Source organism: Capronia coronata, assembly GCF_000585585.1.
Source record: "Capronia coronata CBS 617.96 chromosome Unknown acBCG-supercont1.6, whole genome shotgun sequence".
Classification (NCBI taxonomy): domain Eukaryota; kingdom Fungi; phylum Ascomycota; class Eurotiomycetes; order Chaetothyriales; family Herpotrichiellaceae; genus Capronia; species Capronia coronata.
This window is the reverse complement of record NW_006912898.1, coordinates 814,896-837,218: the sequence shown is the minus strand read 5'-3', so window position 1 is coordinate 837,218 and position 22,323 is coordinate 814,896. Positions and strand designations below refer to the sequence as shown.

General features: G+C 52.2%; 8 protein-coding genes across 8 annotated transcripts; 4 read left to right on the top strand and 4 right to left on the bottom strand.

Moving 5' to 3' along the window:
• Positions 1-901: 901 nt before the first annotated feature.
• Positions 902-4,858, bottom strand: A1O1_06971 (uncharacterized protein; the record flags this gene model as incomplete). Its single annotated transcript, XM_007727846.1, has 1 exon — positions 902-4,858. One exon carries the CDS (start codon positions 4,856-4,858, stop codon positions 902-904), a length of 3,957 nt encoding a protein of 1,318 aa, XP_007726036.1.
• Positions 4,859-5,656: 798 nt separating this feature from the next.
• A1O1_06970 (glucan 1,3-beta-glucosidase) lies at positions 5,657-8,302 on the bottom strand (the record flags this gene model as incomplete). Its single annotated transcript, XM_007727845.1, has 2 exons — positions 5,657-8,037; positions 8,086-8,302. The coding sequence occupies 2 exons, from the start codon at positions 8,300-8,302 to the stop codon at positions 5,657-5,659; spliced, it is 2,598 nt and encodes an 865-aa protein (XP_007726035.1).
• A 1,273-nt stretch (positions 8,303-9,575) lies between these two features.
• A1O1_06969 (uncharacterized protein) lies at positions 9,576-10,964 on the bottom strand (the record flags this gene model as incomplete). The annotated part of the gene is made up of 1 exon (XM_007727844.1): positions 9,576-10,964. The coding sequence occupies one exon, from the start codon at positions 10,962-10,964 to the stop codon at positions 9,576-9,578; it is 1,389 nt and encodes a 462-aa protein (XP_007726034.1).
• A 1,072-nt stretch (positions 10,965-12,036) lies between these two features.
• On the top strand, positions 12,037-14,741 carry A1O1_06968 (uncharacterized protein; the record flags this gene model as incomplete). Its single annotated transcript, XM_007727843.1, has 2 exons — positions 12,037-12,594; positions 12,645-14,741. 2 exons carry the CDS (start codon positions 12,037-12,039, stop codon positions 14,739-14,741), a joined length of 2,655 nt encoding a protein of 884 aa, XP_007726033.1.
• Positions 14,742-15,208: 467 nt separating this feature from the next.
• A1O1_06967 (uncharacterized protein) lies at positions 15,209-16,746 on the top strand (the record flags this gene model as incomplete). The annotated part of the gene is made up of 3 exons (XM_007727842.1): positions 15,209-15,282; positions 15,364-15,862; positions 16,063-16,746. 3 exons carry the CDS (start codon positions 15,209-15,211, stop codon positions 16,744-16,746), a joined length of 1,257 nt encoding a protein of 418 aa, XP_007726032.1.
• Positions 16,747-17,199: 453 nt separating this feature from the next.
• Positions 17,200-18,003, top strand: A1O1_06966 (uncharacterized protein; the record flags this gene model as incomplete). The annotated part of the gene is made up of 1 exon (XM_007727841.1): positions 17,200-18,003. One exon carries the CDS (start codon positions 17,200-17,202, stop codon positions 18,001-18,003), a length of 804 nt encoding a protein of 267 aa, XP_007726031.1.
• A 1,010-nt stretch (positions 18,004-19,013) lies between these two features.
• A1O1_06965 (phosphoglycolate phosphatase) lies at positions 19,014-19,918 on the top strand (the record flags this gene model as incomplete). The annotated part of the gene is made up of 2 exons (XM_007727840.1): positions 19,014-19,022; positions 19,184-19,918. 2 exons carry the CDS (start codon positions 19,014-19,016, stop codon positions 19,916-19,918), a joined length of 744 nt encoding a protein of 247 aa, XP_007726030.1.
• A 269-nt stretch (positions 19,919-20,187) lies between these two features.
• Positions 20,188-21,774, bottom strand: A1O1_06964 (uncharacterized protein; the record flags this gene model as incomplete). The annotated part of the gene is made up of 2 exons (XM_007727839.1): positions 20,188-20,627; positions 20,808-21,774. The coding sequence occupies 2 exons, from the start codon at positions 21,772-21,774 to the stop codon at positions 20,188-20,190; spliced, it is 1,407 nt and encodes a 468-aa protein (XP_007726029.1).
• Positions 21,775-22,323: the final 549 nt, after the last annotated feature.

The window sequence follows — 22,323 nt, the reverse complement described above, 5'->3', positions numbered from 1 at the left end:
ACGCGGTGAAGTACAAGATGTGATAGATGATAGATCTCACTCTGTATCTTACTCTGTACACAAAACAAGCCCCACACCCAATAGCAAGCAGCAGCAGCAGCCAAGTCTTTCATCCCTTACGCAGCCAGCCTTGTATGAGAAAATCCATACATGACATTCAATTTCTATCCCTTATTTCATTTTTTATGTGAGCCCCTCCAAAGCCAGCACCATACCACCACCAGCCTGGAAGAGCCGACTAGTACGAATCCGGCTCAATTATTACTAGAGTTGCAAGGAAAGGAAAATCTATCGATCGCAACACAATTTCTATGAACTTTTCATTGCTCCTAGACACCACTCGTGGCGGGTCAGGATGGGGTATCAATCTCCTGGTCTCGTATCTGCTGGCTTGCTTGCTCAAAGGAAAGGCAAAAGAAAAGAGAAAGCTTGCAATGCGATGCAACGCAATTGCAATGCATGACATGTCCGCCCCTTTTTTTGTGAAATCATTTTCGTCGTGTAATCAATCATTCTGGTCAATTGGTCAATCTTGCGAGTCACCTCCACCGACTCAACCGAGTTGTTGGACTGTTGACCTGACTCTGATGCAACCACGCCCAGTGGTCGCTGACAGACATTTCGCGTTCTCATACAATTGGAAACAAGAGGCAAAAAAGAAAAGTGGAAGCTCTCACACCCGCACATAGCTTCTGAGTCCACGCCAGGACTTCTGACTCTGTTTTGCTCTTCGGTGGCTCATCATACCCTTGAGCACGGTATTTCTGTTCCAGTTGGTTATCGGTCTCGGATCCACTTGTCACGCAGTCAAAATTCCTAGAATCCAGTGACCAGGTAACCAGGGTGACCAAGACTCGGGTAATCAACAGCCGAGGAGCAATATCAGTCGGTATGTTGGGGATCAACTTCTCCACCCTGCTTTGAAGGAATCCTTCTCGAGAACACCGCTGAACCGACCCGTCCCGCCCTCGTAGAAGCCATCCTCAACAGAAGCCCAACGCTCCAGATTGTCAGGCCATCCGAAGGTCATGTCCCAAGCTTCTTCCAGGACGCGTTTCTCGATCGGATGGATGCACTGCGTCAAGGTCCCTAGCCAAGGATACTCCTCGAAAGTCGGAGAAAGTGTACTCATCATGATTTGGTTTGGAGCGTCACCGTCATTGTTCGCACCACGGTGGTTACGCAAACGCAAGCCAGGCACCACTGGTGCCGGTGCCGGTCGATTATCGTCAGGCGACGGGGGGCCCAACTGGACATTGAACCGCTCCTTTCGGGCTCGGAGACCACCATCCAGGGGCGAGTACAAGTGAACAACAGCCGCGTTCTGCTTGTACGCACGAGGCAGGTGCTTTGGCAAGGAGATCTTGACGTAACCGCAACTGTTGAGCACGATCTTCTGGACGTGTCCGCGAAACGATTTTCTCGCTGGCCCAGGGGAAGAGTCTCGACGGTGGAATCCTGTCTGCAGCTTACGTTCGGCAAGCGTGGGACCAGGGGTTATGGAGTCCAAAACCTGACACCAAGCTGCACTGACCGGTAAGGTCTCCCTATGCCAGTTCCAAGGATCGTAGTGGCAGCGTAGACTGTCCCCAGGAGTTGTCAGAGCGTGTACGATAGTGGGATCATGAGAAGCGATCATGCTGACGGAATCAAGCACCAAGGAATGAAGACTGGTATCTCTGCTCTTGTCCATGAATTCTTGCAGCATCGAAGGACTGAACCAACAATTCTCGAACTTCAGGTCGCGGATATGGTCGAACTTGGTCAAAAGTACGTCTCTCCTATCGGAATCGTCATGGAGCCAAGCACCCGGGTCGTCAACAATAGGAGCTGGCAGAACATGCTGATTGCGAGCAAACATCCCGACTGCATGTTCTCCTCCACCAACATAACCAACGGCCAAGCTGTGAAGGTTCTCCATCTTCGCCACATAGGTGCGGAGGAATCGGGTGAACATCTCCGCCGCTTTCGCAGGAGAAATGGGCATGTTGTCGAAGTGAAAGCGATCTCCGATACAATGTTCTTGACGCCAATCCGGACTGATGAGAACCTGAAGGTGTTTCAGACCAGGTAGCGAGCTCCAAAATTCGCTCTGTTCCAAAGACGGAAGAAGACGGGATGATAGTTTCGAGATTCGAACGGTATGGATGGACTTGAAATTCTGCTTGTTGGTGATGATGGCAGTGGTGTAGGCTGACAGAAACGCTCGTTGTGCCCATACTGTTTCCATCAACCATTGAGCTTGGGCTTCTGTGAGATGACCAGGGAGAAGAGGAGCACTTGCGGGATGGGCGGTTTTCGCTTGTACAAAACTACAATGACCTCCATTCTCGGCTGCGAGGTTGTGACCATTGAAGATCAACGGCCATTGTGGCTGTCTCTTTGGAGGACTCTGGCGACGAAAGCCACTGCGACGTGAACGATGGGTAGTTGCGGCGTTCCCCGGCATCCAGCCACCCACAAGAGCGGGCGGAAAAATGGGGAAGTCTTGAGCATTGGTCCCGGACGCGCCGCCAACATGAGCCTCTGGTTCGAGATCGAGTTGTTCTTCTTGTGACTTGAAGCTTTCCACGTCACGGATTTCAATGCTGTCCAAAAAGCGTACCTCCTTGACCGCAGAGGCCTGTCCCGGGCTTCGATGTTCAAGCATATGTTTCATTGTCTCGTTGATCGTATTTTGCTGAGCCCATTGGAAATATTCGTCACGAGCAAATGTGGTCCAGACATCTTCCGAGGTGAAGGTTTTGCCAAACACCTTGCTGCCATTACCCATGCGTGAATTGAACAAAGCAAGGTCGGAGATATCAGGTCCCTCAAGCCATCCATGTCCACTATCGATGCACAGCCCAAGTTCAGAAGCTTTTGTAATGTGCTTGAGCGTCTCTTTCAACAAGGGTCGATTATGATCGACTAGATCTTCCACCGCCTGCAATGCTGGGAATCGCGGATACTGTTCAGTCGGCCAAGTGAACGTTCCAAACCAAGCAGTCTGCTCCTTTTCGATCACCTTTGTTTTTGCCTGACTGAGGCCATTCAAATCATACTCAAATGCAACACCGAATTGATTGATATTGGAACCGTACTTCTCAAACATCGAGGTGGACGGAGACGGGCTGATTCCATGAGCATAGTCGCTGCCAGTCACATCGAAGAAGCCTTTCCCGAAATTGACGACCACATTGCGAAACAGGATCGGGTCCAGAGTCTGTGCGAGAGTCTGACTGACGAGCCGAAGACGCTTTAGATCTTCTGTAGAGAGATGTCTAGCAACAACCACCCATAGATCTGTGTTAAAGTCTTCCAGGGTGTTGGTGATAGCTGTCTGTGACGCTGATGCGGATGTTGTCATTGGATTGGTTGTCTTGTTATTCCCATAGTTATGACGCTGCAGACAGCTGGGCTTTGAAGCACTCCAACCGCGTGGGTAAGAACTGTGAGAGATGCACACGGTTTTGCTGGGTTTCTTGCCCTTCGTTGGTCGGCGACGTCGTGCATCCGCGGCCGACGGATCGATCTCACTCTCCGAGTCTGTATTCGTCTCAGAGTGCGAGCCGCGTTGTGCTGCTCTCAAGAACTTCTGCTTCTCCTCCTCAGGAATACGCTCGGGCACGACTGCAGAAAAGTCGAACCCAGGCGGGGAATCTTCCTCGGTGCGGGATTCAACCGGACGTTCAGACACGATGCTGTGTATCTTGTCGGGAGTTTCGGCCACTGGCATTTGGTTGCCGGCGGTTGCCATGTCCGAAACCCCTCCAGGGGCAGCTTGTGCAGTCGTAGGCAAGTGGCTTTGCCGGGAAGAGCGCTCTGCTACAAACCCTAAGGCAACGGGATTCTCAATGTTCAAGGCCGACGGAACTCCTGATTGTTGGGATGACTTGTTCTGCCGCATCTTCTTGCGTGGTTGCGCAACAATATCGTCCACAGTCTGAGGTGCTCTGGTAGTCATAGACCTAACCACTTGCCGCTTGGTCTTGGTATGTTCTTCGAAATTCGTTCTGCGGGACATACTAGGAATGGCGGAATCTGAGGCAGAGTTCGCTGGTTGTTCGCCGTGATTGGCATTTTGTGCTCCTGAAGCGCCATCTTTAACATCAGTATCAGGAAGTAGAGTGGCAGCCTGAGCCTGGACTCGCGATGGCTGTGCAGTTGCAGACTGCAGCGGCGGCAATGGAGCCTCTCCCGGAGAGGTTTTACCATGACCACCATCTGGAGGATTGAGTTCCTGACGCGCTAGACGTCGTGACCGTCGCGTACCCGTCCGAGAAGCCGTTGACGCCAGACTGTTGGAGCCGTTGGAATGAGGATTACGTTGGACGTTTGTTGTTTCCGACAGACGAGCAGTCGGGTGTGTTCCCCTCTCATCCCTCAAGGACTGTCTCGTAACCGTGTTGTTGTTCAGATATCCGTTCGTATTTGGCCCGGCAGATACCGCGCCGGCCAGTGACGCTGCCAAAAGTTGACCATTCACAGAAGAGCCAACACCACCACGCACCGCAGGCATCATACCTGGGATTGAGATAGGGTATACGCCAGAGGTGAGGTCGGCATGGTGAGACTGATCTGAGGTTGTGCGGTTGTCCTCCTTTTCTTTTCCCTTGCCAGGTGGCGAACATTTTTCGAGTTTCTCACATTCCGTTCGCAAGTATTCGGTCAATGTCTTGGGGCCAAAGTCGGTGGTGAAAGGATGGACAGCTTGAGGTTTCTCACATGCTTGCTTCGAAGCAGCACGTCCAGGTGCGGTAGAGGAGTTGTCGCCGATGTTATCTTGAGCACCATGTTCTAGAATGAACCTGGGTGTAGAAGGATCGCTGTCGTACTCGCCGTCGGGGCCCAGACGCTCAGGATGTCTGAGGGTCATCGTTGGATCTGACGTCGAGATGGAGTGGCATTGAGAGGTTCTTTCGTTGGAAGAGGTGGAAAGAAGCGTTCTCAAAGAGAAAGTCGAAAGTAGGACTTTCAAGGCACGGCAAAGCAACTCCTGAGTGAGTGGGATAAGTTCAAGCAATATGAGACGAGAGGTGACTATGATACGGCGTGAGGAACTTTTGAGGAATGAGGCTTGAATCAGGCGCAGGCAGATCAATCTCCAAAGTGAGATCCAACTGAACTGAAGTGAACTGCGGGTTTCAAATCCCTCCCGCTTTTTCTATTTCCGACACATCTAATTGGCCCCTCGCGGCTAGCTGGTCTAGTCGAATCTGGATTAGCTCGGATTACCCCAGAGCGGCCTGCTTGGCACGGGTTATCATTGATCCGGGGAATAGCACATGCTACTGGTAAAGCGGCGAGGTGGTCTCTAACCACAGTTTATTTTAGGCACTCGAGACATTCTTGGAAGACTGGAACAAAGACTTTGATTCATCTCGGTATTCTTTCTACCCTCAATATGAATCATGTGTAACACTAGCAACGGGACGCCTGGAACCTTGTAATCTGCTGGGTATCTCTGTGGACATGGGATTCCAATCAACAAGTGTTGAGTTGAAACCACCCTGAAATGTATGTTTGTCATAGACCAAATGACAGCCTAATCCTGATAGCCCTGGTTCCTGCTTTGATGCCACGCATATGGTCCAAGAGATCCTTAATTGTGATCTGTCCCAAGGGCACCAACTTCGCTCCGCCAGCTGCACGTTGTGCGGACGTGGACCCAACCTTAGGTTTGGAACAGCAGAAGTGTCTGTCCGAATCCGTTGAGGTGATCCTGACCTATTGCCTCGGGAGTGCCGTCGACGTTGACCATATTGACCGACGCTTTGGTCGTCAAGCCAAAGAGGCTCACGTTTGTTGAACATTGAATGTCAACCATGTTTTCTTGACAAGACTCCGTATCCAGGCAGGTCTGGATATAATTGTCGAAGAAACTGTATAGGCCCGCCCCGTACATGTACACGTTATCAGACTCGACGATGCGCAAACCCCAGGTTTTCTTGCATGACTCCGTTGTACAGTCTGCGAAATCAGGATCTGAGAAGGTCGAATTCGGCCGAAATCCCCCATTCAAGGCATCGGGAGCGGCTTGCATGTATGCAGTTTCGGTCTGAATGGCGCCCATGAAGATGTCTTTCGCGTTGGAGAACTGGTAGTTGTAGAGCTGGCTGTGCTCTGAGGAAGTCCCCCATAGCCAAACAGGGCCTTGACTTTCAACCAAAAGACCACGACCGTTGAAGATGTCGGTCTGGTTGTGGCCGCTGAGGTCAAGTTCATGGTCAGCCACCCAGAACCAACAATTTTCGAGGTATGCCGAGGCCTGCTGCGTAATGTGCATCATCAAAAATGAACCCGCACATTCTGGCTTAAACTGAAAAGACCCAGTCACATTGGCCTGGCAAGTGTCTTGCTGCAATAGTGTGCCTGCGGTACCTCCAATGCGGAAGTGGACGTCCCACATTCCACAGGACCCTTGAGATATCTCAGCCACGTTCCATTCCATCATGATCGCACCCGGGAGTGCGCCCATGGTCTCAAATATGAGGTCTGTAATTTCGACAGAACCTGTATCGCCTGGTGTGCCGATCTGGAACACGGGCTTCGGACTGCTGAGATCAGTGAATGCGTCGCCCTTTGCCATGATCAGAGGCCAGATTTCCCCCGTGATACGGATGTTGCTCGGAACTTTCACCGTGTTGGTGACGATATAAGCACCGTGATCGAAATATACGATCTGGTCTGGAGAGGCAGCATCGAAGATACGCTGAATGGCAGCAGTGTCATCAGTCACGCCGTCACCTTTGGCTCCAGCGGATCTGACACTGACGAATGACGAGACGGGCACATTTTCGTACTGTGGCTTTGATCGTTCGAATACGGCGTTGCCGTCCATGAGAGATGAAGGCAGTTTAGGTGCTGTGAGCTGTTGTTGCACTCGGGCCGATTGAAGCGGCAACGGCGTTGCAGTGCAGACTTTCGAGCTCGAAGGTGCCCATGTATAATTACCTACTTGTGGACCTGTATTGACGCTTGACGACGGCAGCGCAGAGACAGTCACGGTGGTTGTGGAGACCGAAACGTTAACTGTCGCCGGCACTGGGGAAATGGTCACAGTGGTGGTCGTTGTGGTGGTCGCGCAGGAGTCTGATGTGGAGGTTAAATATGCCTGCGGCGCCCGTTTGACTCGTTTAACGTTGCTGCCTGGGCGGTATGCATCTCCTTGTCCCCATGATTCGACAATGCTTGAACCGGCCAGAATCTGGTCCACGCCGTTTGCACCGACAATTGCAACCTCGGTGGTGGTGAAATCGACATTTTGCAGGGCTAGAGTCCCACCTGTCGTTGGCTCACTGGTTTGATTGTAGGAGGTCTTGATCCCGATCCCCGTATTTCTCATGACGCTGTCAAGGACGACAACAGAGCCAACAGTCTGGTTGGTTGCATCGGCCAGATTTGACATGTCAAGACCAACATCACAGTCATTGATTGAGAGAGATTTGAAGGTCCAGAGCCAATTCCAGTTCATGAAAACGGCAGTGTTGCACCCATTGAAGGTCAAATTTCTGCTGGTGAATTGTTGGTTGCCCAAGAAGGCACCATAGTTGCCGCCGTTGAAGATGAGGTCGCTCATAAAGCCTCCGGAGCCGTTGTCCATGAATACTCCCTGCTGTTTGTTGCTGGGGCTTTTGGCGCACATGTTGAAAACAATGTTCTGCAAGCTGGTCGCCTGCGCAACCTGCCAGTGTATACCTGCACCTCTGTCTTCTGGCATATGTGTGAGGTCAATCACAAAGTTCCTGATCTGGCGAAAGAAGTTGTTCTGGTTCGTATACCACTGGGCACCGTTGCTACCGGGAATGTATGGATCGGTATCCAGAATTGCAAGGCCCTCAAAATTGGGAAGTGCCATGATGGTCGGGATGTTGATAGCATCACCGACAAATTGTGTATAGTAGTATTGAACAATGGGAGCCGATACGGCGTACTTGCCAGGCGGGAAGTAGATGATTGCTGGGGTGGTCGTCGAGCTGTCGCAGCCCTGTCCGCATCGTTCTCCGTCGGAAATGGCGTTGTTGATAGCCACAGTATCATCAGTCGCACCGTCACCTTTTGAAGTTAGTACTCTCTATGCCCGTAGGAATCCAGCGTACTCACCAACAGCACCGTAGTCTTTGACACTGCGGAAGATCTTGTAGTTCGGATCTGAACCAAACGCAACAGTGCCCTGTCGCTGGATTTGGGCGAACCAGTAGGAGGAGGTTGCTTGTCGTGGTTGGGCCAGGGCCTGTAGGCTTGGAACAGCCCCAGCGATCCATGGAAGAAGAATGAAGTAGAGGAACAACATTGTGACTGAGTTGCGTGGCAGATTCATGTTCGTTGTTGTAAGGGAGAAGGTTGTATGGGTAATAGGGGTCGCGACAGATCTCAGATCCTAATACTTGAGGTGGCCAGCACCAGAGAAACGCTCGTGACAATGGACTCAGTCCTGCTTGAAGAGGCGCAGTCAAAGAAGGTGATGCGGAACTGTTTTGTAGTCGGTGGTGATAGATCGGCAGGAGGGCAGGAGGGCAGGAGGGCAGGTAGTCGTGACCGGCCGTTACTGCACAAGAAACGCAGGCAATTGTTGTTGGTAGTGTCGACTGCAGTGCGCGGAAGTGACGAGTAAGGAAATGACTCGAGGTCATGCGACAAGCACAGCTGCTTCCCAACGCAACAATAGACAAAATCAAAGAGGGTGCGGCAGAATGAGATTGTTCAGTGACCGACAGTACGAGGATATCCTTCAAACGAGCGACACAACTTAATTTCTCAAATCCCCTTCTGGAAGTGAATAAACACAAGACCAAGCAGAAATCGTCTAAACTCTAAACGATCAATGGGAACTGGAAGAAAGCAGACGAGAAGATAGAAAAAGAAAACACTGCACGGTGGTGGCCAGCGCAGGCTGTTGTCTTACATTCAGGTCCATTGCACGTTCTTACACCGCATCTCGTTTCCATCATCGTCCAGCTTGATTTCATTTTTCATCCACTTACGGGTTTGCCTTCATCTCTTGGGGCACCAAAAGAAGGCTGTGCCATGTTGTTGTCTCCGATCTCATCTCTTTCCGCCATGTTCTAGCACCCTTCTTGCCGCCCCTGTTGGGTACAGCCGCGGCCAGGACTCAGGCACGACCTGTGCACAGCTCCCTCTAGCCTCTGATTTGAGCGCCTCATGGGCCAGCGAACTCCTTAATCCGCACGGCCACGACTCTCCATTCATCAGCTTGCGGGTGTCGGACGTGGCAAAGACGGAATGGAGGAGAAGAAGCGAAGAGAGAAAAAGAGAGGTTCAAAATTCAACGAAGCCAGCTGTTGTCATACACCTGATTGGTGCGCGTGGCACGCGATGAAACACTCCGAAACCTGTTCTGTTTAACAAGCGATGACCGAGATTTGATCCTGGATGGCTGATTGTGGCTGGCCACGCAGTCTCCTTTTGGGAGAAATGGACCTGCAGATTCTGTTCCAAGACTGGCATCTAGGCACAAATGATGAACTAGCTGTGGTGTTGAAGGTGTGCCACTGCAGTCTCGTGCATGGTCCAGCTGTTCCAGCCAGTCACTTGCTACTGTGTAGATACGACGAAAATCGCCCGAGATTAATCTACGCCTCATTGCATTTTTTAGCTGATTCGGTCATCTCCCTTTTTATTACACGTGCCAACCGCTTTACACCCTCTTCCAACACATCCACGTCGTCCCATGCATAGCAAAGTCGCAGCTCATTCTCGAACTGTGTTGCTGCGTTCTCCTCGTCACCCTCCACCTTGAATTTTGGGCCCGAGATTATGGTCAAGCTCTCCTCTTCCAATGCCCGTTCATATATCTTCGTGGCGTTCAGGGATCCTGGGAGGGTCAGCCAGACAAAGTATCCGCCAGCAATCTCGTTGTTTGGTTGAGGCATCGTCAAGCCAAGCGGCAGCAGCACGTCTTCGATTGCGCGCATCATGCGATGGTACCGTCGTGCGTATGCAGGTTGCAATTCTTCGAATATATGGTGCTGTAAGGTTCTGCTTGTCAACATCTGGTAGATGAACGACGCAACGAGGTGCGAGGGTGAACCTCCTGACCGAGTTGATCCCGTCTGTGAGAGACCATAGGCCAACGCCTCGGTCCCCTCAGCCCATCCCGTCCGACAGCCTGGGGCCACGATCTTGCTGAAGCTGCCATTGCTGACTGCATTTCCGTACTCATCCTTGGGTCCGCCGTCCAGTTCTCGGTCAATGTCCACTATTCGTGGCATTACCGCCCGGTCCATCCGGCGGGGCCCGACCTTGGGATCGGAGGGCCATTGAAGCATGTCATAGACGTCGTCAGTTACTATCAGGGCGTCGTATTGCCTGGCCAGGTGTACCAATTTACGTCGGTGACTCAAGCTCATAATACGGCCAGAAGGGTTGGCAAAAGTCGGTACAGCATAGATGATGTGCTTGTAGATCTTCCTCCATGGCTTCGGAGACTTGAGCTTTGGAGAGGTGTTATTCTCTGCCAGAGCTCGCTTCTCACTTTGGCGTAGGCCGCGTTCCAGATAGTCGAGATCAATTCCTTCGGCGTCTTCAGGAACTGCCTTCATCCGGTTGTCAAAACCGGAGTCTGCGAATATTCTGCACGCCAAATAGTAGGTCGGCGCCACCATCCAGACATTGCGAGTGTAAATTGGATCAGTAAAGGTTTGCAAAATGCACGCCAGATTCTGACTGGCACCTCCGCTAATGCATATTCTGCCACTTGAAATCGGTTCTCGAGGCTGGTAGAAATCGTCCAACCACTTAGCTATTTCTTCCCTCAATGGGCCATACCCTGCATCAGGACCGTAGAACATAACGTCTGAATTGCGAGGATCCGCAAGTATATCATCGGCGGCATCGTTAAGCTGTTGCGGGGGAAGAAGTGTAGGATTCGGCCAGCCTTTGAAGAGATCAATCGGTCTCGATGCCCCGGCTTCGGCGTCAGGAGCACTTGTGCCTGATCGAAGGATTGTCCGTCGTGTCATGGTCGATGCGCAGTCCTGAGGATGTCGACGAGTGAACAACGACAACAACCAACGTGGGTGACGTGGCAGCATATAACTTCAAGACACTGCAACCAGACGGGATTGACTGCGTAGAGCGCAAAAATTGTTTGTTCCCCTCTTTCTGCTCTGGAGTACGACAGACGTACGAGTATCTGGGCTACTTTTCGGAGACAAGCATAATGCAGACGTCAATCGCAGCATAAGCGACTCCATAGGCTGAGGATGGAGGCTAAGGAGGCTTCTTAGGCGTCGAGGGGTGGAAATAGCCCCTGGATCTAGCGAACTTGGGACTAGGATGCGGCGACGGTTCCTCGGGCCTTAAGCCCTCCAAAAGAACATCTCTGAAGGAGGCTTGACGTTGCTTTAGGTGGAAGGGTGGCCCCTAAGCTCAACGTCAGAATTAGTATCGTAGCCGTGGCAAACTGAGGGACGTGTGCAGTAAGGAGGACGACGTGGTACACTGCGTCCCCAGACTCAGACACGCACTGCTATGAATAAAAACAACAACGGCGAATTGAACCAAATTCCATCCCTGCGTTGCTCGCAATTCGTCTGCGCCTACACTGGCAGACCCTTGCTTGCACTTCGCCTGGAATCCACGCGGTCCTCGAATAACGAATGCAGTCCGTCCTGCGCGTCGATGTTAGCCCAATGGACCATGTCCCGGGTGGCCTTCATGGCCATCTTGCATTCACTGTACGACCGCCTTCTCTCCATCTCATGGTGTCATCTGCCGACGTCCTGCAAATATTCCTTTACTTCGCCCGGCAGGACGTTCAGTTGGGCCTCATCGGACTGTGTTACCCAAATTCCTCCCGTGATACTACTGCCACTCCCCCCATGTCCATTCCTGCCTCCTTCAAGGTATTGGTGACACTACAACAACGTAACATGGGCTTAGCGACCGCGACGACGACTGGCAGTGCCTTGTGCGACGTTTGGTCATGAATACCTAACCGATCTGAATACCTAACCGATCTCGGAATAAGATCCAGAGAACATAACAGCAGTCTTCAGGAAGTCGATCCATTTGTGTGGACACCAAACTGCAATGGCCAAAAGACTATCTTCACTGTTTTCATTACCGCGGGATGACAGACATCAACCCCATGCGCTTGAGCCAGTCGTGGCCACTGGCGCTCAGTACACTCCTTCTCCTACTTACGTGACGGGTTCGATCAGTCATAAATTGCACAAGCACCGCTTCACCGCCTCCTCCAATATCGATCTCAATGAAGGATCACCTGCGCTTACCCCTCCTCCACTTCTCTCAGGAACAGCATATGTTCGTCCTCCAAGCAGTCAGCGAAGTGGATCAGAGAGCAGGCCGGGAAGTCGGGCGAGTAGTGCTCACAGTCATGTCCATAGCCAAGAGGGAAGCAGGAGTCGCCCTCAGACACCCACGTTGCTGATCCCATCGAGTGGCACGGAATCTCCAGCTCGACCTGCAACACCATCTTCCGGGAAGATCACTAAGAAGAAGAGCTGGATGCCCGGGAAGCATGAGAGGCAAAAAGTCGACGATGGCTATGGCCAGCGCAAAGCCTGGATTGCAGGGTTACGAGACTATGTCCCCTACGATCTAGACCCCTTGCTTAGGGGAGACAAGGTGATTCAATATCACACTATCAAACCGGGATCTTGCTGATCAGTGTTCAGGTACCCGAACTGTGGAACGAGCGTGGGGATACCCTGATCTACCTCTATCCACCGGCTTCGCAGCGTGGCCCATGCTTCAGAATCGAGTCGGCCCTGTTGGCGGAGTCCACCACTTTTGTCAGCCTCCGCATGCACTCACCCACATCTCCTGTCGACAAAGGTAGGGACATAGATCCGTCTGAGTCGGTGTTGACCGAATCTTCATTGAACCCGCGACGTGCACGACCGCCGTCTCAGCACTCCCAAGCGAGCTCTACCTACCGTCCGGCCCCGAATTATTCAGTTCCTGACTTGATTACGGTCCAAGAGGAGAAGCATCTATACCTACCTCTGGGGTTTGACGGAGATATGTTGAACCAAGAGTCTGAACCTCAGGCCGATGACCTTGAGCTTGTCGTGTTGTATCGCAATTTCTTTGCATTCCTAACTGGCGGTGCACTGGTGGCAACTCCTAGACAAGTCACACTATTCTCTGTCTTGATGGGAATCAGCACGATATTAAAGCGATTCGACTTCAGCAACTCCGATGGATCTACGTTCGGAGATGTACCGTTCAGCAGTTTCTCGCGGTACTGCGACGAATTGCGACTCGCAGATGTGCGATCTAGCAGAGAGAAGACAGTGGAAGCGATCGTCCTCGGCGAGCAGATGAGGTCGTGGCCTCTTTACAACGAAGGATTTGCACATGCCGTGGGCCGACTGGCGGACATCAAGTCCATCAATAGCCCCAAATATGGGAAAATGTCGCCCATCACAATCAACCGATTGGAACGGGCTCACCTCGATATCGAACAAAGACTTTTAGCGGTAAGAAGCAAGCTAGAGGATTTTGACTTCCCTTCAATGTTTGCAGGTATCGCCAACTCCCAATCCTCGACGGAGGCCAAGCTCATTCGATTCAAGGAGTGGAAAGCTGCATTCTTGGACTTCAGACGGTTCACGCTGTCTTATTACCGCCGAAAATACGGGGCTTGGCCACCCAAGGCGTCTTCGAAGAAGAACAATTTCGAAGGCAGCGGGCTGAATCGTCTTCTTCTAAAAGAACTCTACAAGGACTTCACAGACTTGTATGATATCTTGGTTGATCGGACCGCCATCACCACACGGACCGTTGATATGCCTGCGATGGACGATGACGCTGAAACAAATGATCAGAATGAAACCATCCAACATGCCATTCGAAGGGTGGAGAGCGAATACGATAGGGCTACACCTCCTGTCGTGCCCCCGATCCCCTTCGACACGCCGTTGATCCCGCAGTTCTCGCAGAGTTTCAACCGCCAGCATGTGATAATCTCAGACAATTCAACATTACAGAGCAAGAAATTGAAGGAGAACGAGGTAAACGAAGTGTTGTTAGGGTCATACAATCGTGAATCCATCAATGCCAGCCTTTGGATTCAAGACTTCTTCAGCTATGAACGTCGTCTGGGCAGTGGCAAGACACTCGGACAAATCGTCGATGTCAGATGCGGGCAGTGGTTGTTCATGTATGCGGTTCTACAAGCGCTTCCAATGACTGTCGTTGACGCAAGAGATCTCAAACACACCGAAGGGGTGGAATATTTCTTGTGTGTCGGTCCCAGGGGCGGGAGGCCTTGGATGAAAGAGGATCAATCAACATCACGAGCTTGGTATAATGTTGCCAGCGGTGGTGGTGTCGTCAGCCTTCCAGCCGACTTGATCGACCACGGCGTGGAAGGGGTCTACCGACGCAGTCATTGCTGGACGGAAGCCACCAAGTGGTCACAGTCTCAGCCAGACAGCGCTATGAGATCCATGGGGGAAACAGACCCAGCCGCCCTCCAGCGTCCGAACGCTGTTGGTGTCCCAACGGACTATTTGAGTCCTCAACATTCTCCGTATGCCAGTCCACTTTCATCGCCACTCCTGAAGCCAATATCTCCGGCTATGTCCAGTGACATGTGCAGGAGCAGAGATAGGAGCTCAGTCCATCTCGGATTGGAAGCCTTGGACGAACCGCCTCCTCGACAGACGTCACGGCCTACCTCGGTCCTTAATCCGAATATCACTTTTGATGCGATTCTTGGTACCACTGACGCACCGAAAACAAAGGGCAAGAAGGGCAAGAAGTGAATGCGAGCGTAGAGTATGGGAATGAGAAGGTGATGAGGCCACAGAGATGCCTACTATGAGTCTCGGGAGATTACTTTGGCTGATCCGGTGGTCGAAGAGTTGCCTCAAGAGCTTCTCCGTCAGTTGCCTGCAACCGGCCTCTAGGACTTCTTTTGATTGGTGAGCTTGTTACTTGGACCGTATCACACTTGGTGACCAGAGACACGAAATCGCGGCCAGTTGGATATTACACCGTTGATTGGCCTATGCCTTTATGACTGACGTCAAACAAATGGCGGAGTATTGGTAGTAGACAAAATGTATACCCAATCCTTGCAAGGACTCGCAACCCGTAAGACCTGATGCTTGTGATTCACTCTGATGAATTCGTAAGTGTCTCAAGTATGCCTTTGCTCACCGCGTGTTGATATCACCAGTTCTCACGAACCTCAGAATTGGCAGCCTCGTATGAGGTAGAACGCCCAAGAATGTCGACTGAAGGGGACGGCACCGTCCAAGACCCCATCAACCGAGAACCTGACCCCGAAACGCTGGTCAAAAGGTAACAAGGAGTCCGTGGGAAGCGTCATGAGTTTCTCTAGTTCTGACCTCAATTTCAAGATTCCAAACTGATCAAGCTCAGCTTCCTCACCCCGTCTCAGGCTCGCGATACAGCTGAATTCAAGGCATATGATCGAAACCACGGCCCGATCCAGCATATCGATGCCTCGAAGCACAGAGTCACTGTCAGATCGGACTCCACAGCAGAATCAAGGGCCGTACCAAAGCCAGTCGACCTCAAACTCTCGGTGGACGATCTCCACTCCAGATTCCGTCAACATACCGTGACATGTGCATTGCAATGCGCAGGCAACCGGCGCCATGAGATGCGAAGCCGACTAAAAGAAGTCAGCGGCATCGACTGGGGCGACGGCGCGGTCATGAATGCCGAATGGACTGGACCGTTGCTGCGTGATGTGCTCATCGCCGCTGGGGTCGTCGAGAAGAATGAGTCTCATGAAGGGCTTCACGTCCAGCTAGAGTGCAATGCCACTGAAGTCCAGGAAGACGACTGGTATGGGGGGAGTATTCCGCTTGCTGTGGCCATGGACCCGGAGAGGGAAGTTGTGTTGGCGTTGAAGGTATGATCGTTGTTACTGCTGCCGTTTACGGCCGTATCCTTTGCTTTTTTGGTCCGGACCTTCGTTTCGGAGATCATTGACGTTCTAACTGTCTCTCTTCGGAGCAGATGGTAGTTCTTCTCACCCACACATGTTCCTTTCGGCATGACACTTTCGTTATTTGCGGATTGTTGACTAATCGGCCCTAACTGCACCGCTAGATGAACGGCGAGCCCTTATCAGACAGACACGGCGCCCCAGTCCGCGCCATCACGCCAGGCATCGTCGGTGCCCGTTCCGTCAAGTGGCTGGACACCATTGTCGTCTCGTTAAGCGAGTCGCAGAACCACTATCAGCAGCATGACTACAAAGTCTTGCCACCTGAGGCAACCAGTCCCGAGAAAGCGGAGGAGTTGGGGTTGTGGCAGAAAGGCGTCGTCCCTCCCATGTTGGACAATGATATCAATTCTGTCGTGGCTGTTCCTGGGGAGGATGGGGCCGAGCTGCACAGAGATTCTGGCGGTCGGGTCAGAATAGCAGGGTATGCGATCCCGAAAGGTAAAGATGGGCCAGTTGTCAATGTCTGCGTCAGCATTGATCGTGGCGGCGCATGGCACGACGCAAAGATATTGACTGATGGAGACGAATATACCACGCAGCTGGCGAACACGGGCAAAGCAGGGGCTGAGGGTGAGGATGATGGCGCAAGCAAGCTGCGTGACAACAAGTTCAGTTGGGTGCTTTGGGAAGTGTCCATCACGTGCGAGCCCGCTGAAGACGTGAGTATTTGGAGCAAAGCAACTGATCGAGGTGGGAATACCCAGAGCGAAATCGAGGGGAGCTGGAATCTGAGAGGAGTGGGATACAATGCTGTTGAAGGGAGGAGGGGAATCAAGATCGTATAGTAACCCGAAGAGATGTGGCACTTACATTTAGTGCTTTCAATAGCATCCGGTACTATATCAAGACATGCTTGGATACTCGAATGATTCGAACGCATTTGGTGCCCGGCTATCATGGGTCAAGATGCTCAGCTGGTGTGACCTGGAGGAGGCAATCTGTCGCGTCAAAATGCAAGGCTGAGGCTTCAGATCTGACAAGGCTGAGATCAGCCGAATCGGGAAGTTGAGCCGATCCCGAATTTCGATCTGCGGAGACAGGTCACTAGTAGGAGTAGTATGTCCTGCGCGACACGGAATACTCTACATCTGTGGATGCTTTCTTGGACCAAAAGACGCGACAGAAGACGGATACTTCCACGCGCGACTAAATCATGTCGAACTGCTAATACCGCCTTCTACACCCGCGTGAAGAAAACATTCTAGAGGCTCCTCCAGACATCTTGTCAACCAGGCGCCATGTCTCGCTCACCCTCTCCACCACCCGAGAACACCATCGATCGCCAGAAGACGACGCCCTTCTTACTGAACTTCTGCTACCGATCATCCGCGTTCCACAGCCTGACGGACTTTCCTACCCCTACACCCTCGAATCCGCGACCACACCTCCCCGCCCATCTACAGATCTACACATGGATGAACTGCACGCTACGGGAACTGGCGCATCTGCTGACCCAGGCTCTTCCCAGCATTCTACCCGAACCGAGCATCGGCACGCGACTCAGCTTCCGCCTAGTCTACCCTGATCTCCACGCGAGTCGTGGCGGCGGGGGCCGGCTAGAAACAGAAGGACGAGCACGGTATCTCAGCAAAGAGATGGGAAGCGTGGTCGTCTCCGCGCCTCTGTCGGAGTACGCCAATGGCGGGGGCGAATCTGGGGCCGGAGTCGCAGCCGCGTTGAAGCTCGACGGCGAAGATGCAGACAAGACTCTTGAGGACGCGAGATTTGTCATTGGCGACTTTATCGATTGTGCTGTCTTTCCTCCACTCAGTGATGGATCGGTTGTCAGTAGAGGCAGCGTCAGTGCCAGGGGAGGAGGGGCAGCCCCAGCAGGTCCCAGAGAGAATGGGTACGGGAGAGTAAGAGGTGGTGGGTACGGATTGGGTAGGGGAGCGAGTCAAAATGGGTATGGTGGCCCTCGAGGAGCGTCGGGAGGGGATTTTGGTGCGCCCGCTACGATCCCTAGTGGTGAGTGGAGGAGAGGAGAGAGGTTGCCGGAATCCGGGTTTCGAGGTGGAAGAGGTGGGAGGAGACCATACTGAGAGATGGACATCCGAGGCGAGATACTGTCCCGGTTTGAAGCCCATTTCAGGATCGCAGTTTCGACTAGTGGTTACCGGTTCACGCCTCCCTCGGAGGCGTCTTGCACGACTGTTTTACATGGGCCAACAATTCTTGGAGTCGCCCTGTTTATATCAGCGCGTTGTCACATCGGTGTCTATTTCGAGGTCTTCTGCATGTCCTGGGCAGATTCTGCCCAGAGAATATCGTCACATAAAATGAACCTGATGTCCCTTGAGGAGACCATCTGAGGTTATGACCAAATATGCCTCAACTAGGTCTACCACTCGTAAAGGGCTGGGGAATGTTGTCTCATTTGGTTGCCATCACGGGGAAAAGGCAAAATGGATCAGACAGATCTTCGATTCTGGATATGGAGAGGGTCTTGAAGATGGTTGTATGATATCTGGGTGAGGCGGGACACCTCTGCTACCGGGGATTGGAAGAAAACCGTTTTGGTGTAGACTCATGCGAAGCTGAATCACTTTATTCTATACTCCTCATCGGCATTACTCTGGTCACTGCATATGTGAACAGGTAGTGGCGGTATCTGACTGCTCTGGTGATGTATCTACTTCACTTTCACAGATACCTTCCATATCACTATAGGTCGATCGAGCCTTATCAAGCTCTCACGTGCAGATAAGAATGTTGGGCGCCAGAAAAGCCACTGACGTCGGCGCACATTCCCCGTAAGTCACTAAGTTGCTAGCGCCCGTGATATAAATGAATAATTCACCCTGTTGTAGTGGCTGCGGCGTTCTTCCCCAGGTTTTTGCCCGACTGGCAGGAGGTTTAATTGTTTCTTTTCGCCGACTGATCTGATCCTCGCGTCCATTTGTACCCATCACACATCACACCGTTTGCTGGCCTCACCGTCAACAGATTGTTTCGCACTTTCACACCCTTACCGTCTCTCTTTCTGCGCGACAACTACTGTACTTCACCGACACTCTCTCAAGCATCATCTCTCACGTCCACAGTCGTCAACATGCCTAAGGTCAGTCTTCTCACTTGATGTTTACCCTGCGGCATCCTGCCCCTCCCCCACGTCCGAATAGCCTATACTTGACCGCCAGTTCGCCCAACAATCTCAGTCCCCCGTTGTGAAGCACCGTTGAACTGAACTGAACTGAACTGACGTATGCTTGCGAACTGCAGGTCAAGTACGTCCTCCTCGACTGCGACAACACCCTCGTCCTGTCTGAGCGTCTCGCCTTCGAAGCCTGTGCCGATCTCACCAACGAACTTCTCAAGCAATATGGCATTCCTGATCGTTACACCGTCGACTCCCTCCTTGAAGACTTCGTTGGTCAGAACTTCCGTGGCATGTTGGTCGGACTGCAGAAGAAACACAACTTCCAGATGCCAGCTGAGCAGCTAGACGAATACGTTGGTCGTGAACTGCAGGCCGTCATCGCCAAGCTGTCCGCAAAGGCTGAGCCTTGCCCTGGTGTCCCCGAACAGTTGGAACGCCTGGCCAAGGAAGGCTACCCCATGTCTGTCGTCAGCACCTCTGCCAAACCACGTGTCGTTGCCTCGCTGAAGAAGGCCGGCATCGACAAGTACTTCCCCGACGAACATGTCTACAGTGCTGCCACCTCGCTCAACCCGCCTTCCAGCAAGCCCGATCCCAAGATCTACCTCTACGCATGCGAGCAGCTGGGTGTCAAACCGGAGGAATGTGTCACCGTCGAGGACAGCAAGAGTGGTGCAACTGCTGCCATGCGTGCGGGCATTCCACTGATCGGTTACGTCGGCGTCTATGGTATTGAAGAGGGAAAGGAGAAGATGGAACAGATGGCCAAGCTTCTCACCGAGCAATGCAACGCCGCCGCCATCATGTATGACTGGAAGGAGTTCCCGGACATCTTGAAGAAGCTCGAGTCCAAATAGATGGACTTTACTCCAGATTCGACCGACATGACGGCTGACGAGTTGACGAATCAAGAGCATCACGACATTATGGTCAGCACTAATCTCACCAAAAAGGGACAACCTGAAGATGGGAGAGGCGATTAAAGACCATCCTCACTGGGGACGGTCTTCAGTCCCGAAGTACCATCGAGGTAGATTCAACACTCCAGGTAGTGTTTCTCATCCATGAGCTGAAATACAAATTTCCAACTCAATCAGCGCATGCTTTCTTTGTTGCATTGTCGTATTCATTGATTGTCTTCCCTAGTCATCTCGGCTAATCTGGCCAGCATTTCTCGCATGACATATCTCTCCCCTTCATAGTCCATGTCGAACCAATAGTTCACTGCTATGCAGGGCGCCACCTCTCCATCATCCCAGACTCCACAATCTTGCCGGACATGGTGAAACCAGCCCGAGGGTAGATATAACATCTCTCCTTCGGACACAGTGACAGTGAGAGGGTGTGAATACTGGTAATACGGATATTGCGAGTTTAGTATATCCGCAGGTGGGAGGTTGATTGGATCGATAGGAATCCAAGGTATGCAAGTGTCCGGACCAGGTTCATCATCATCCTCGGAGAGGCTGGTGGATGTCGATGAAGGCGACTCATCAAGCACGATCTTGAAGGAAGGGGGCGAAGTGCTGGTATCATATACATGATGTGCAGTGCGGACTTTTTTGGCTGTTGACTCACAAATACATACAGACGTCAGCGATGGAGATAATCTTCAGAACAAAGTGCGACAAGCCTGACAACATACGTGACACGCGACGAAGTGGGGGAAGGAGAGAGGTTTTCAAAAGCCCCCCTCTTGCATGAGTCGGGGGGAGGGAGATGGTTCAGTATAGCTTTACGACTCACCATGCAAACATAATTCCTCACAAGGCGGCCACAAAGTGAAATGCTTCTTGCCCCGGATCACTAGATACAGGTTCTCATAGGGGTCGCGGTGGGTGCTGGTCACGGACGAGGCATTGCCCATCCAGATGTTGACGGCTTCGGGGTCGCCCAGGACGGGTCGGGCGACGGGGATACATGATGGCACGTCTGCGAGGAGAGCGGCTAGGGGTGTGGTTGTCAAGTTGCTGTTCTGTGACTGGAGATAGTAGACTGGCTCTCTGGATTCAGGGTGAGGAGAGTTTGTCGTTTCCGTTGCCGTCGTCGATGGCGGGGTTGGGTCGGGGGGTCCAGTGGCTGAGGCTGAGGACGGAGATGGAGTGGATGATGCTGAGCAGATCTTCTCAAGAACAGACGAGAGAGGCATCATGACTGTTGCCGGTTGAACAAAGACGTCTTCGTGAGCGTGCTGCGATCTCGTCTTGGATTCTTCTTGGTCTTCTCCTGCCTGTGGTCCTTCCTGGGAGGCATTGCTGTTGCTGTTGCTGTTGTTGGGGTTCCCGGACTGGCTTGGATACGGGTACGGGTACGGGTACAGAGAGTCGGCGCGGCCGTCCGGGGTCACGGCCACTTCGACATCCTCCTTCACCTTCTGGCATAATTGCTCTTTCGTCCAGGAGAAGGCAGGACATGATAGAATCTCTGTCTCCTCGGCTTGCCGAATTTGATCGGTGTCTGACTGTGGTGCCTCATTTACATGTCTTCCATCATCTCTGTCTCTGTCTCCGTTTCTGCTCCTGTCTCTGTTTATTCGCTCACTGGAACGCCGGAGTCGGTATACGCATGGCCGTCCCCGGCTGACCTGTTTGCAGAACTCTACCGAGGTAGGATAGGGAAGCCGCTCGACGCCACCTGGGTTGAACGCATGGTAGTCTTCTATCAGCTGGAGCAGTGTTGAGATAGCAAGTGACTTGCTTGGACTGTTCGTCATTTGGGGGAAATGAACGAGGCTGCCATGATTGATTCATCTAGAAGAAATACAGGGTCTGTGGGGATGGGGAGTCGATCGCTGATGAGTCAGTGACAAACGGTAGCACGTGTCATCACATGACTTCGTGTGTTCTTTCCCCGCGAGAAGACAAGAATCTGGACTGCGTCTATCGGCCGAGTATCAACTACAGCTTTGATACGATTGACAAAGTGCAAAGGTCCTGCATGACTACTGACATCAATTCAGCGGAAAAGCATGTGGCTATAATCAGTTGACTATTGACCCATTCTGCCATGCGAAGACGCCATCGACGGTCAAATCGCGTGGTATACGAGTCAACCACCCAAGGGCAAAGAGATCGGGAGCTGCAACACCTGGAGAGGTTGTATCTACTGTTCAGCAGAAAGAACATGAACTGGCTACACCGAAGACGTTATTGAACAGGGATGATGAGGAATAAGAGGCTATGACCAGATGGCGCAACATCGAGGGGAAATGGGCATCTCTGCTGATTCAAGTTTGAATAATGATCCAGGGGTTGCGTGTCAG